The sequence below is a fragment of the Zonotrichia albicollis genome, chromosome Z (assembly GCF_047830755.1).
Source record: "Zonotrichia albicollis isolate bZonAlb1 chromosome Z, bZonAlb1.hap1, whole genome shotgun sequence".
Lineage (NCBI taxonomy): Eukaryota > Metazoa > Chordata > Aves > Passeriformes > Passerellidae > Zonotrichia > Zonotrichia albicollis.
Genome location: NC_133860.1, coordinates 20314171 through 20330157, shown reverse-complemented (window position 1 = coordinate 20330157; position 15987 = coordinate 20314171). Strand labels below are relative to the sequence as shown.

Sequence of the window (15987 nt, the reverse complement as noted above, 5' to 3'; positions counted from 1 at the left end):
ATAGTGCAAGATAACTGCGACAGATAGGTGTGCTTCAAAATACATCCTCTCACACCTTCTCCTATAACTTGTTTTGCTTATGTTGTTCGTACTGTAAATGCTTTATTTACACTGTGTTTTTGTAAGCCCTTTAAATTGAGAGTATTCCGTCTCAGTGGGCAACCAAAATCCATTTTATTATGAATTTTCTTCATTCTTATTTTAATTTGATTCATTCCAGATTTCCCGGTATTAAAATTAATAAAAATATTTCAAAATAGTAAATAAATGAAAGTAAATGAATTGATAAATAAATAAAATTTTAAAATCTCATTTTAAACATTGGTTCAGTAAATTCCCAAAATAGCTGTGATTAGTATACCATACCTTTTTGGTTGTTTTCTCATCTCCATGTGACTTCGTGGTATCCTGTTGCATTCTGATTGGAGGTTGCTTGGAACTTGGGACTTGGATGTTTTGGCTCAGCTAAAATTAGGCTCAGCTTTGGCTCAACTAAGACTTTCTAATGCAGGCCACCTGTTGTTTCAGGGCCTGTGTTGCAACAAAAACTATAAACATAGCCAAATATTTTAAATGAAAGTTTAAAAAAAGTGCATGAAATTATTTTTTTAATTAATTGTGCTTAATAGAACAGATAAATAATTTTGGCTATAATCACATACTGAAATTAACATTGTATCTACCACCTGAATAGGCTGAATTTTGCAGACTGGAAGTGAAGCCTATTGTTTGTGATAACTGTGTGTGTGGTCTGATTGTTTTATCAAATTTTGGTTTTGTCTGGTTTTGAGACTTAAAAATGCATCCTTTTTGAATGTAGTAGTTTTGAATAAAAGGTTTTCACTTACACTAAAAGCAGAGAAGTCACGGTTAAGATCATAACTGCTTATCACCTGGGCGATCATCTGAAAGAAGACTGACAGCATCTGTCATATTATCACTGGTTCAGACTGTGTTCTTATAAGGCATTATCAGCTTTTTGAACCTTTGGTCTCTGTATTCTTTTTGGAGGTCTTTTAATGTTACAATATTATGCATTAGGAAGGAAAAGATGACTTTGAGATAAGCATTTGCACTTTTGAGCATGATGCCTGAATGCCATTACTTAGTTCTGTTAAGAAAAATACTCGTTTTCCTAATGGGTTGGGGTATTTGTAGTTCCCAGATCCCCAAAAGACAGTATGTGTGGGATCAGATGCAGTGGTGAACTTACTGCACCCCATATTCTAAAGCACAAAATGTATCTTTATATTCTTCACAATTAAATAATTTGGATTTAAGACAGGTTTGATAAATGTTCTGTAAGGTAAAGTTTAAGGTTATCTCATTTTTCAGTTGTTGCTTTGAATGGTACATTTCTGTTAAAACCAGAATGTGTCTGCCATCTTTGCTGTGGATTTTGCATGGTTTTTCTTGCATGTAACTCATGTGGCTTAATTCCACTGTTACTGTTACTAAAATATCTATATATCTATATGTCTGTCTGTCTTAATATTACTTATGCTTACTAAAAACATATTCAAATGTGAATGTGTATGTAAAAAAAGACCATCATGTTGAAATTGCATTTTAAATTCACAGAAGGTTATGAAGTTTTTTCCATATAGTATTAAGTATTGAGTCATTTTAGTGGTGCAAATTAGATAATGTCTTGGTTCAGAAAGTTAAAGTGTAACTGAAAATGTCTGTGGAACAGGCAAAGAGGCTTGTATGTACACAGAGATGGGATCAAGGTGATGCTCAGAGTGTCTTACATTGTGTGTGTCATTTTTGTATATTTATAAGAAATTCTTCAAATATCCCAAATTCGATATATTTTCAGATATTAAAAAGAAGGCCACCTGTGATTCTTACCTCTCTTGGTAGAGAGAGAAGAGTGGAATTATGTAAAATCCTGCACATGGCAAATTGCCAAAATCAGGAGACTATATATTTTCAGTGAATTTGATTATTTGAATTTGATTTTTTCTCTAAACTGTCTGCATTCTTTAAAAAAATCTAATCAAGTGCTTTATTAGAGCTGTTAAATTGCTGACACTGTTTGAACTGCAAATCCCTGAAAATCTGCCTAGGTCATCTAGCTAATTTTAGTGTGGAGGTGATTTAGGATTTTGGCAGGGCAGGTTGTTCTAACTTTGTACTACGTGGAACTATTGAGAAATCAGCTGTGGAGAAAACTTTCTGGTTGTGATGACAAATTAACTCAGCAATGGTTGACGGATTGGTTGTAGAAATGACAAAGTGAAATGTGTCTTTTGGCGTGGCGACTTTTGAAGTGCGATGCATTCATGATGAAATTTAAATATTTATCAGATTAGTTCTATACGATATACCTTCTCTGTGAAGGAAAAATATGGTACATTTTAGACATTCTGAATAGAGTTGTTTGACTTGCTATTATAAAAACACAGTACACCATTTCATACCAGAAAGGAAGGCAGAGAGGGGAGACTGCTGCTGATGTAACCATGCAATCTGTGGTATTTCTCCTCTTGAGAAATTATCTGCCTTGTATGGACTTGGCCTATATGCCTGCACCCATCACTGTGACAGCAGAAGAGCATTTTTGGAGGAGGATGGTGGAGGAACAATACTGCCATTTTGCTGTGAGACTCAAAAAGAAGTTATGAGAGCAGAGAGGACAGAGTTCCCGTGAGAATACTTCAGTAGCAGAAAGACATGGGTCCAATGCAGACACTGCAGAGAAGGAGTAGAGGGAGAGTAAGGCTCAGAAATGCCAGTTTGTACACAAGGCTTTGTGATCTTCCACAACCCCTTCCCTTCCCTTCCCTTCCCTTCCCTTCCCTTCCCTTCCCTTCCCTTCCCTTCCCTTCCCTTCCCTTCCCTTCCCTTCCCTTCCCTTCCCTTCCCTTCCCTTCCCTTCCCTTCCCTTCCCTTCCCTTCCCTTCCCTTCCCTTCCCTTCCCTTCCCTTCCCTTCCCTTCCCTTCCCTTCCCTTCCCTTCCCTTCCCTTCCCTTCCCTTCCCTTCCCTTCCCTTCCCTTCCCTTCCCTTCCCTTCCCTTCCCTTCCCTTCCCTTCCCTTCCCTTCCCTTCCCTTCCCTTCCCTTCCCTTCCCTTCCCTTCCCTTCCCTTCCCTTCCCTTCCCTTCCCTTCCCTTCCCTTCCCTTCCCTTCCCTTCCCTTCCCTTCCCTTCCCTTCCCTTCCCTTCCCTTCCCTTCCCTTCCCTTCCCTTCCCTTCCCTTCCCTTCCCTTCCCTTCCCTTCCCTTCCCTTCCCTTCCCTTCCCTTCCCTTCCCTTCCCTTCCCTTCCCTTCCCTTCCCTTCCCTTCCCCTCCCCTCCCCTCCCCTCCCCTCCCCTCCCCTATCTTACAGCTGGCTCATAACAGTGACACTATGTCCCACCATAATTTCCCCATCTGTACGGCTACTAAAGAGCCAGCTCAGATGACACTGTGTTTCTCCTTCTCTGTCCCTCACTTCCCAAAGGGTACCAAAAAAAAAGTGATAACAAGATGAGGAATAGGAGTTAACAGACAGAGAAAAACAGATTCAGCTTACAGAAAGGTAAATTATTCAGAGATAGAATGCCTGTTTGCCTTGTTTCTTGACTTTAGCCAAATGCATTGACACTGTCTTCAGGCACCTTCTTTTCCTAGGACATTTTCCCATGTGGTATAATGTAGGTATAATGAACTGTTATATGATTATCTGCATTAATTTTGCCCTGGGTGTGCCTTCACTTTTGTTCAGTGTCTTCCAAGAAACACCATCAGTAGGCATTTATTAATTTTCTGCACAAAGGCCGTTAAGGATCTTTCTGGTGCAGCCAGGATTATACTTTATTTTTGTGGACCTAAGAATGTATGTCCCTGAGAACTCAGGTGGTACCTCCGTCCACGTAACTTTCATGTTGGTAAAGTTTCATACTATAGTCAGGCACCCCTGTAAGCCTGAAAGCTTAAGACTCTGCTGCTAAGAAATGCCACACAGGCAGTGATTGATGCATTCCTTTTAGTTGGGAAGCATATCTGGTCTTCCTTAAGAATTGTGGATCTATCAGAAGGCATAATTGCATGTAACTCAGAGCAAATCCTTTTGAAGACTGAAAAGCTGAAGTTGCAAATAAAATCAGCCTCTCATCTTCTACATGGAGAATGTCAGAGGAAATTGGTTCCTTTCCTCACCCCTAGCCTATTGCCCAGAAAATTTCTAGCTCTGGAACAGGTCTGTCTGTTATCAAGTTTCATGCTTCATTATGTAACACTTGGAGCTGATGAATACCTAAAAAGCCTGCCTGTCTATCTCCAGAAGCTGACTGGTATCTTTATATAAAATGTTTTCCTGGAGTAGAACCAACCATTTATATGCATTTTTTGGCAGCAACAGCTAGTTGCAGAAACTTTAGTTTCTGTCTGAGGTGGAGCCTTGCCACAGGATTCTCATTGCATGCTTTTCCTTCTCAATCTGTAGTCTTCAGGGGTGGTGTAGTTTTACTCTGCTATCCTTCCAGCTCCCACCTTATGAGAGAAGGAAGATCAGGGGGTGGATCATGTTAGCTCCTTGATCAACATATTTTAATTCTCCAAAACTCAATGTATTCATTTTAATATTTCATAACTAACAATTTCTGGTCATGTGTAATCTCCCAGGAATATCAGCTTCTGGAGAATCTGTGAACAATTAGTAGAGGAGGCTATCTCTTTAAGAAGTCTAGAAGGAGACCCTCATTCTAATTGATGCTGCTTTCCATCCAGTAAAGGCAGCTGGTCTGTTCTGACCACACCCACACGTTTTAGAGACAAATATCTTTACAAAGGCAGAGAGAGGGGAGAGTTGTAATTGTCTTGTGATGTTTCCTTTTACACAGCCCCCCAACAATAAGCCATTGTGTATTTTGTGCCAGAGTGTGTGACATTCCAAGTAGCCATTTTTTTTCTGTTTAAGAATGCAAATTTTTATTTCCTGCTTCATCAGGCTGTGTAGGGCTTGTTGGTGTGTGAGGCTTTTTATCAGATTGGAAAGTTAGGTAATCTGTTCTTCCTGTGATGTTTGAGGCACCAAAGAAGAAGGGCTGAGAGAAGTAGATTATTGTTTATCTGCAGTAAAGTACCAACATGTTGTCTTTGACTACTTCCAGTACACTGGAGATGTGTGGGCTAGATCTGTCTGGGAGTCATATTTGGTGAATTTTTTAAATTAGAAAAGGCAGACATAGTTTTTGTCAGGAAGTTTTGTAGGTCTGACAGGGACAAAACAACTAGAATGAACGTGTTGCTAGACAATCAGAGCTCCTTAATTTTTCTTCTCTATATCAATAGTTTGGGGTAACTTGGGTCACTGATATCCTTAATTAATGCCTAGTTTTCTTTTCCTATGTGGACTTCATGTATTTTATTGATTCACTTTTCATCTTAATACAGAATGGGCAAACTTCTAGAAATCCAAACATATCTGAAGATAAAAATGCATTCAGTGTCTAGCACTAATGTGTACTTTCCCTTTTCTGACTGCACTCATAACAACTATGTCAACTTCTACCACACCTTCTTCCTTCCTATCTAGGGCAGCATATTTTTATTGCATTTACCTTTGTTTTAATTTGTAAAGGACTGAATCCAGCTTTTGAAATAGGTGTATGGGGTATATTCTTTTCATGCACTCAGTAAAGATTTTTTTTTTCCTTTCTATGGTTGCTGTTTGATAGGAGTGTAGCCTGCAAGGCAAATCTTTATAGGTAACATGTTGAGGGTAAACATAATTAAAGCTGAAAAGTTCAAAAAGCTCTTTGCTTAAAACAACATGATCAAGAAAGCAGCAAAAGACAGCAAGGAAGAACTAATAATTTAAAATTGCCATAGAACTGTTATATTGAAAGAAGTATCCATAAACCAGAGGTTTTAGAAAGTTGTAATCTTGGATAGAGATGTCACATGAAAATCAAAGGGTAGGGAATATAAGAGTGAGAACATTGTTTCTGTGTGAAATGTGTGTTTCTTGGGACATTAACATGTAAGAGAAAAACAGGAAATATGAAATACGCTGAAGTGTTCAAGATGGGTTTTTGAAGGGACATGGAAACTGATGCACATGAAGGCAGAAGAGTTATTTTAGCTGGAAGCCTAAATACAGATTGCATCCTCAAAGGAGATGGATTGCAGTGTATTTTCTTTCAAGAAATGTACATCTTAAAAAACCCTATATGAGTAATGGCAACAGGATTTTGTGCTGTTGCTCTGAAGATTAAATGCATGTGGGAGTTGAAGTAATTTTGTGTTACCAGGCAGGCAGAACCTCCTAGTGCATGACTTTTGAAAGGTGAAATTCCTGTACTCATTGTGCTAGGTAAATAGGACCTTGTTATATGCTCAATAACAGATCCTCACAGCAATTTTGTTTTTGAACAAATTTGCTACATTTGAGGAGAAGAGTAAGAAAGTGTGAGTGTGACAGGATAACCTTTGTGCAACTTTCTGCTTAATTTCTTCATAACTACAGTTTCATTTGGTAGAAGATACCTCACAGTAGTAGATCAGGAAGTCAAGTGTATCCACATGGAATCATGCAGGATGATATGCAAAATCCTATTAAGGACAATATGGTTTCAGTAGCTGTTTCTGAGAATGTAGGAGCAAGGATTATGGATCTTAGTGAAATGAAGAAGAAATTTCTTTAACCGTTACAAATCTGCTCATGGCCCTCTCTTGCCATCCTTTCTTACACCAATGCACACAGTATTTCATTGTCTTCATGCAGAATTTGGTTTTTCTATTTGGTAGCTTCCAAGGTTTGTAATGATAAGAGCAGTGTTAACCACCTAAGTGATAGACAGACATTGCAAACTCTGGCTTGCAAGCAGTTCTGGAAGCTTCCTGTTGTTCTTGCACTAAAAGCACTGTACAGTTTTGTTTCAGTTCTGCACTTTTGCCACACAGTGCCATAATTACACCAACCTGTTCAACTGAGTTCTCTGCTTATATAATCCAGAAACCAAAATAAATGTGAGGAGCTTCACACAAATGTTGACTGGTCTTTTACATTTGTTTACTACCTTTTACAATGAGATGTAAGGGTTAGATAGTTTTCATGTGAGAGGAATTGTCTTGCTTTAAATTAATCTATACAGGAATTTCTGGCTTTTAATTCTATTTTTTTTTTTTTTTGTAATCTCTTTTGCCCACAAGACTCCTCTTTCTTCTCTATTCTTAGCTCTTCTAGTTTCAAGCTGGAGGATTTTTTTCTTGTGGTGGGTTAGAAACACGGGTTGTTTCTAAGCAACGCACATTTTAGTCCCAAGGCTTTGGCACCAGAACATTTTGGAAGTTGCATCATGGTTAGATTTTAAATTTTTTTTTAATTGGTCAGAGTTGGAGAGTGGAGCGAGCTTTTATAATAAATCACATTATTTTGTATCTAGAGAACAAAGAATAAATTAAGAGAAATTAAATAAATTAAGAGGTCAGAGAAGCTTGTTTCACTTCCTCTTATTCCTGTTTCCAAAATGCTTGAGTATGCACTGAAGTGGGCCACCTCCTAAAATAGTCCTAACCTTAAAATAGTGCTCATTATGCATGCAGTTGTGAAGGCACTGGGGCTGCATGTCTGTCCATGCAGCCCTCAGAGTATTGTGGAGGGAGAGGAAGAGCTGGTGCTGGTCGCGCTCACTCAGCCCCTCTCCCTTCACCTGCAGCACTGCAGTCTGTGCTGGGGCTGGCAAGCATTTCCACGTTTATATTTGAAAATGAATACTGCATAATAGTAAAGTTTTTTAATCTGGTCTTGCTTTGGAGCTCTTCTTTAGGAAGGGTGTTTTCAACAGTATTCATATATTGTAAGCATGTGTGTGTTAATTACAAAGGGCTAATGATTGATAACTTAAAAGATTATTTTAATATTTTTCTGTATTTCTTATACTGAAATGTCAAGCCATTGTGTGGATAATTAAGTCATATTCAATTGAGCCACCTCATGGCAGATACACATTTTTTGTGAGGTAATTCTGCATCATGGCATCTTTTTTGTAGAGGGACTGGAAGGTCTGAGTTCTGTGCTTATATCATTCAGAGACCAATATAAATGTGGAGGAGCTTCACACACATGTACCAGTCTGCCGGCATCCTGCATAATAGGCTGGAAAAGTGAAAGAAACATGTCTTTATAATATCATCTATGTTTATTTCCATATTTATATGTTTTCCTCATATTTCCTTGAATTGAAGTAGCATTTTTACAAAGAAACCTTGGTTGCAGGAACTCCTGAAAAATGTTTCTAATCCAGAAGTACACAGTATAGCATACAAACATAATGAAGGATATAAGAATTTTAGAAGCACTGGGGCAAGAAAAATGTTATATAGCATCTCTGGCGTTCAGTTTCAGTTGACATAGACAAGATCTTGTTTGTAGTGACAAAATCCTTTGTTGGAGTAGGCGGTTATTTAGTAAGAGATTTAATTATTTACTATTATAAGAAAATTTAAATACAAAAATTCTCTTACCTCATATAGAAACTAGCATTATAAATATCAATATGCCTTTCTCCTTGGGATGCTAAGCAATCACTTGTCTTTTTCACAGTGAGCAGGAGTGTGAACAAAAATATGTCTTTGTTCACTCAAAGCCATTTCTGACTTTTTATTAATTTGGTAAGGCTTTTTGAAGGATCAGATATGTAAAATAACACCACTTGTCAAGTGGGTATTTTTGGCTGCTAACATGTGAAATGAATTTAACTGGAACTTTTTGGATGTATTCTGTGCCTTGGAAGAGATGAGGTCTGAAAACTGAAATATTAAATTTTAATTGTAGCTTTGATGCTTTACCCTCTAAAGGCTGGAATTTGTTTTTTGTCTTCAATTCGTTATGTGTGGGGGAGATAACTCTGTCCTTTTTTGTTAAGTCATTACAGCTTATCAAGTGTTTTTTTTTTACAATAAAACTGTTTTGTCTGTTTTTTTTTTGCATTTTCTACACAGTGTTGACAATTTTGGACTTGGTCTTCTGCTTCAGACAAAGCAGATAAAACGTATGGTGTCATCATATGTTGGAGAGAACGCTGAGTTTGAACGCCAGTATTTATCTGGTGAGCTGGAAGTTGAGCTTACACCACAGGTAAGGAGTGTCTCTAAGAGTGTGGTTTCTTTTAATCTAAAATATTGAGTAGAATAATGCCTAAGTGCTCTTTAAAAATTCTTTTGCAATCGAAATGCTTTCCTTGTATGCAGAAGACACTTGCCATGTGTGGCGGGCTGACCCTGACTGGATTCCAGGTGCTCACCAAAACCTCACTCTTAACTCCTCTCAGCTGGACAGAGAGGAGAAAATACAACAACAGACTCATGGGTTGAAATAAGAGAGAGATCACTCACCAGTTAGGATCTTGGGCACCATAGACTCATCTTTGGGAACTTACCTTATATCAGTCAAATCAAAGTGGGCTAAGAGAAGTAAAACCAAATCTTAACACCCCCTTCCCCTACATACACTTTACCCCTACCTTCTTCCTGCTCCAGTGTGGATTCCCTGCGGAGTCACAAGTATTACCAACAAACCTGCTCCAGCGTGAGCTCCTCTTTCCTTGGGGCCACAGGTCCTGCCAGGAGCCTGCTCCAGCATGGGCTTCCCAGGGGTCACAGCCTTTTTTATGGCATTTACCTGCTCGGGTGTGGGATCCTTCAGGAGCTGCACGTGAATTTTGTGGCCCACCATGGGCTGCAGGGGCACAGCTGCCTCACCATGGTCTTGCCACAGGCTGCAGGGAAATCTCTTTTCTGGCACCTGGAGCAGCTCCTGACCCTCTTCCTTCACTCACCTTGATGCCTGCAGAATATGTTCCTCTCACATACTCACACTCCTCTCTGCTCTGGATGCACTTACATCAGTGCAAGAAGATCTCCTTCTTCAATATGCTGTCCCAGAGGCACTACCACTGTTGCTGAAGGGCTTAGTCTTGGAACCAGCTGGCACTGGTTCTTTGGACACTGGGAGAAACTTCTGGCATAGTCTCACAGAAACCACCCCGCCAGCTACCAAAACCTTGCAAAGCCAATACACCATCTTAGGGTCATGCATCTGTTAAGAACTGACTGTGTGTTATTTGTGTGGATTCCTTTAATGGAATGAATTAATTATTAATAGATTATATTAATCTGAAGCTTTAAATATATATATAAAAATATGTTTAAATATATACACACACATGTGGAGATGGTAGAAAAAGGCATAAACTATGCTCAGTACTGTGGCCCCGTATAAAGGAAGGAAGTCAAGAAGCTGCTCTGTTCCCATCTTGGTGCTAGGTTTTGGGGATGTTGCATGTGCAATGCCTGCCATCTAGTGGGCAGGAATCAAATTCGGAGATTTCATTCATTGTGAGATAAAACCCTTTTTGGCTTGTTCATTAACTCTTAGTGAAATTATTCTTTGTGTACTGTTATAAGCAAATTTAAAACTTTACTTTTTAGCACCGTATTTTTAATTATTTTAGCACTGCCAAGCTACGCAAATAGCATGAATGCAATGAGATCCTAAAATCATTGATGTCAGTTATGTTCTATTGAGATCAACTTCTGTGAAGTTGGTGTTCTAAATTCAAAGACTACAGCATGTTACTGTGTGGCATTTTCAGAGGTGACACATAAAATTTGGGCCTTAAACATATGTTTATATAAATTTCGGAGGAAAACAACTGTGTTAAGTTTTCATTAAGATTGGTATCTTGAGCTTCCTCTCTTGTGAATCACAGAATGGGTCAGGTTGGAAGGACCCACAGCACATCATCTGGTCCAACCTCCTTGCCCAGGTAGGGTCATCTCAGAGCACATGGCACAAGATGTGTTCAGATGGTGCTGCTTGAATATCTCCAGTAAAGGAGACTACATGACCTCTCTGGGCAACCTGGTCCAGTGTGTGGCCAATGTCACAGTAAAGAATTTCTTCCTCATGTTCAGATGGAACTTCCCATGCATCAGCATCTGTCCTTTGTCTCCTGTCCCTGAACAGAGCCTGGTCCCTCCTCCCTTCTTCAGATACTTACAGGCATTGATAAGGTCCCTTCTCAGTCACCTCTGCCCAAGGCTGAACAGGCCCAACTCCCTCAGCCTTTTCTCATAAGAGAGATGCTCCATTCCCTTAAACATCTTTGTTATTCTTCACTCCAGGATCATCTCCAGGAGTTAATTTCTCTCTTGTCCTGAGGAGCCCAGAACTAGACACAGCAGTCCAGACACGGCCTCACCAGGGCTCAGTAGAGGGGCAGAGTCAGCTCCCACAATGAAGCTCCCATCTCCTGTTGAAGATGCTTTTCCTGATGCACCTCAGTACACCACTGGCCTTGGCCCCAAGGACACACTGGTGGCTCATGGACACCAGGACTCCCAGGTCCTTCTTCTCTGAGCTGCTTCCCAGCAGGCCAGCCCCTGGCCTGTACAGTGCATGGGATCATTCCCCCTCAGGTGCAGGACCCTGGATTTTCCCGTACTGAATTTCAGATCGTTTTTCTCTGCCCATCTCTCCAGCCCGCCAAGGTCCCTCTGAAGGGCTGCAGAGCTCTCTGGGGTATTGGCCACCCCTCCCAGCTTTGTGTCATCAGCAAATGTGCTCAGGAGGCATCTGCCCTTCCTCCAAGCCATTGATGAAATGTTAAACGATACTGGGCCCTGTATTGACCCCTGGGGGCACCATCAGTAACAGGCCTCCAACTATATCCTGTGCCACTGATTGTAATGTTCTGGGATTGCCATTCAACCAGTTCTCAATTCACCTCACTGCCCTCTCATCTAGTCCACTCTACCTGAGCTTGCCTATGAGGATGTTGTGAGAGAATGTTTCTTAGAATTACAGACATGAGTGGAGCAGTTCCTTTTATACCCAGTCAGCAGACCTGAAAATAGCCAGACACTTGTCATGTCTGATGTTTCAAACATCACAAATCTCACAATGCATTTTTTCCTTCCTATTTAATGTTCAGCACTTTCACCTAGGTGACCATGAACTCCTTAGACATGCAGCTGGCTCTGTGGCTACAGATAAGTTATGTAGATCCAGCATGGAATTAATGGGTCTACAGTATATAAGGGGAAACAGTAAGGTGAATTAATTGCTTGCTAGGAGATGTGGGGATTTGAAATATTTGTGTCAATTGTGTCAACAAAAATAGTCTTTCCTAAAATAGTATGGTATAACCTTAGGCAAAATGGGAGGTTTTTGTATTATTCTTGCACAGTAAGGAAGATGTCATGGTGAGATCATGAAATGATAAAGCTTCTTAGAACACAGGACTCTGTATCATTGCATGGTTTGCATATGCCTCTTGCCACCATTTTGAAAGCTAACCAGAGGCCACTGTGCTTCTTGCAGGATTACTGGGGAAAATAAAATCTATGTTGTAGAGGCTGTTAAACTGGGTAATAGATCATGATGTTTTTGTCTTGCTTTGAATCCAAGAGAATATAAAAAAAAATCTGGGAAACGACATTAATGAACTGCAAACACACATCTTTGGCCGTAAGTTCATAATTAAGGCAAATGAGGAGTTTTTGCTGTTAGCATTCTGTACTATAGCTGGACTTAGAAAAGAGTGCAGGCAGGGTGGTTAAAGAGAGTATAAAAACTGCTCTGTTAGCTTTTTGGTATTCTTGGCATGGGCAACCCAAATTACTGGACTCCCTCTTTCTTTCTCAATCTGCCATGCTTGGCTGTTTTGACTAGGAGTGGGCTCTGAAGTTTTTTTCAGAATGTTGAAAAATGTACATCTGTTAGAGAAGAAAAACCTTCTAGGATATGTAGCTGGGTGAGAAAGAGAAAAATAACTCTGTACTATTCTCAAGAATAATTGGTCTGGAAACAAATAATAACTGGTTGGTAAACAAACTGAAGGAGAGGAGACATAGCCAAGTGCTGGGCCCTGGCATTTGGGAGGTGGTTTTAGACAGTGTCATCTTGAGCAGTTCATGACTGTGTGTCAAGCATTTCTTTCCATATCCAGTACTAGTCCCACATGGGAAAGCTAAAATGTGAGGAAGAAATAGATGATCACACCTGTCTACTGTGTGCAGAAGGAATGAACAGGATATAAAATAAAGTTAATGCAAGCCATTCATCAAAGTTCGATTTGTTATTCCCAAATGATGATTTCTTAAATGTGTTTTCCCATAGGGTACACTTGCTGAACGTATTAGAGCAGGAGGAGCAGGAATCCCAGCATTTTACACCAGTACTGGTTATGGGACGCTGGTGCAGGAAGGGGGTGCACCCATCAAGTACAACACAGATGGCACGATTGCCATTGCCAGCCAGCCAAGAGAGGTAAGAGGTCTGATCACCATTAGGAAGGCTTCAGCATTGAAAAATTAATTTCTAACATATTTACAAGATAAACAGGTGTTTAAGAAGGAGTTAAGTTTAACTCTACTGTATTCATTTAACTGGATGTCTGTGGTACCAGAGACATCAGCTTTGCGTCCATTGCTTGCTGCTGTCCTCTGTGATGTGTTAAAGAAGTTTTTACAGTTCTAGAGTGATTTAGCATCAAGACCTGGTCCAAGTGGAAGCCTGCCTTGCTGAGTTACTCTTCATGTGACTGTTCTTTGACCAGGTTTGCTGTGTATTCAAAGTAAGTTCAAAGTAAAACCTGTTCATGGGGCAGGTGCTCCTTGCATAGTGCATATTGCAGTAAGCATAGTGCAGTATGCAGTAAGCAGCCCTGCAGCTGCACATGGAGCTTCAGCCTTAGAAGAAATGGGGCATTCTCATGCTAAATGGCAAGAGCTCAGTTGACACAAATTTCAGGAAATTCATTTCCCAACATTTGAAATGCAATTTAGACTCAGTTTTTAAAATTGCAAAGAAGTAAAAAGACTGTGGCTTTCAAGGTAGAAGCAAGGGTTTCATTTTGAAGTTGGATGTAGAATTTGGAGAAGGGATGTATCAGTGCTGTAATGTTTCTTGCAGAAATGGGTGGGGCTAATATTGTGTGTTCCAATTAGGCTGCATACACCATTAAATTTCACCTCAAGAGCTTTTCTGGGGTAAAGGTAATTCCACTCTAACCCGTGGCTTTCATGTATTTTATACATGACTATTTGCAGTATCTATACGTTGTCTTAATATTTTATATTCCCTTAACTTTTTTACTGCATGCATCATTAAGATGTTTCACCACTTGGAAGAATGTTTTGTTCAATAAACAGCTTCTAATTTTAATAACATTTTTCTTATTTTGTTTTGCTTTTGACATGTGTGGGAAAATCTCCCTTACTCAGTCTAATAATGATGGAGTGCTAAAAACATGACTAGTGTGATTTGTTGATTCCATTCTCCACATCCATTTTGCACAGAAGTATAATTTTATAAAGGCTCAGATTGCCTTTTATGGTATTGGCAAACTGACATCTGATACACTTTTCTCATACTTCCCCTTTCAGCAACTTTAAAAAGTTCTCAAGTAATATTTGTGTATATTCTTACCTTCTACATTGTTAAGAGAGGTGGTCGTTCACCTCTCTATATAGGACTGAAAGACTAGCTCTGTCCCTCTTCCATATTTTGGCTTCAGGCATAGTGTCATTCGTTCCAAATATTGATCATTAATACAGGGAAAACCAAATGAAACTCAGCCTGTTAGATGACATGATTTGAGAGGTCTTTCTTAAATTGACTTAATTTTGGATTTGGTGGTGGGCAGTGCTTTTGACCTTTTTCAGTAATTCTGCTTTAGCATTTCAGTTTTTGATTAGCTGGCAGATGTGCAAGACAAAGCATGTCTAATTCCAGTAGATGGAGCAGGAGGAATATGGATTCTCATGATGTTTCTCTAGAGACACTATGATAAAACTGGGGTTTATAGCCTGTGATAAAACTGAGGTTTCCATGCCTCTCTGTTATCATACAGCTTTTCAGTAAAAACTGTACAGAGTACAAAAAGAAGCTGAAATATAATAGTCTGCAAAGTTAACCCCTAAAATAAGTATTACATGTGATATCTGTTGTAAGAAACCTACATCTCAAATTTGGACTTTTCTTTATAGGTGAGGGAGTTTGATGGCCGTCACTTCATTCTCGAGAAATCTATTACAGGAGATTTTGCTCTTGTGAAGGCATGGAAGGCTGATCGTGCAGGAAACATAATTTTCAGGTATGACATGTTTACTGGTGGGAAAAGATTATTTTACAGTTTAGGTAATGAATGAGAAGGAGAATCCTGTCTCCTGTGTTATGGGAAAATAATGTTTTACTGATTTCATATTCTTTCATATTGTCTTTCCCTATTGTCAAATTACACTGCTATAAAACACCAAAATGTAATTGCTTTTTCTAATGACTTTTGAGAATTCAAACATAGCTGTAAAGTAAAGCATTCATAGTTAAAAATGAGGCACAGCAGACCAAAGTCATTATGATGATTGTTTGATTGTTGAGAAACTTAGTGACATTCTCTTTCTTTCAATATTCATGCTAGTTTGGGTCCTTTTTCTTGAGCAGTTAAAGGCTTACCCAAGAAGTACAGGTTCATGCACAACAGAAGAGAAGGAAACTGAGTCAGTTTACTGGCCAGTCAGTGATGGGAAACCTGATTCTGTCTAAAGAAAGCTGTGTTTAAAGTTTATTTCATCATCACCAGTGGTGTAGGGAAAGGCATCATATGAATTTAAACATCTTTGCAATGAAAAGTTTGATGTTGCAGTAGTGGGAAAATCTTCTATATGGATTGCTGTGTTTGTGTTCTGGTTTGGCCTGGACTGAAGCAGGGCAGAGGTTTGCTTAAGTTTAATGCCTGGTTTTTATTTGTTTGTCTTATGGCTATCAGATGAAAAGGTGAATGTTGTAATTACCGTGTGCAGATTATTACAAGCACATGCTGATTGAGAGTCTAAGGAGTTGGAAAACCAACTGAAAAATATGTGTACAAAATAACACCCATAAAGTAATGCTTTCCTTCTTGTGTATATCTATACATATATATTTATATAGCCACATAATTAATACTAAATTAAAATACTTGAAAATTTATAATTAAGTTTTTATTTTGCCC

General features: G+C 39.3%; 1 protein-coding gene across 1 annotated transcript in view; it reads left to right on the top strand.

Moving 5' to 3' along the window:
- The window catches only part of OXCT1 (3-oxoacid CoA-transferase 1), an 88830-nt gene that overhangs the window by 7898 nt on the left and 64945 nt on the right, over positions 1 to 15987 (top strand). Inside the window, exons 4-6 of the mRNA XM_005488828.4 lie at positions 8933 to 9068; positions 13113 to 13262; positions 14984 to 15090. Of these exons, the coding sequence (XP_005488885.3) occupies positions 8933 to 9068; positions 13113 to 13262; positions 14984 to 15090 (393 nt within the window). The remainder of the gene's footprint in view (positions 1 to 8932; positions 9069 to 13112; positions 13263 to 14983; positions 15091 to 15987) is intronic.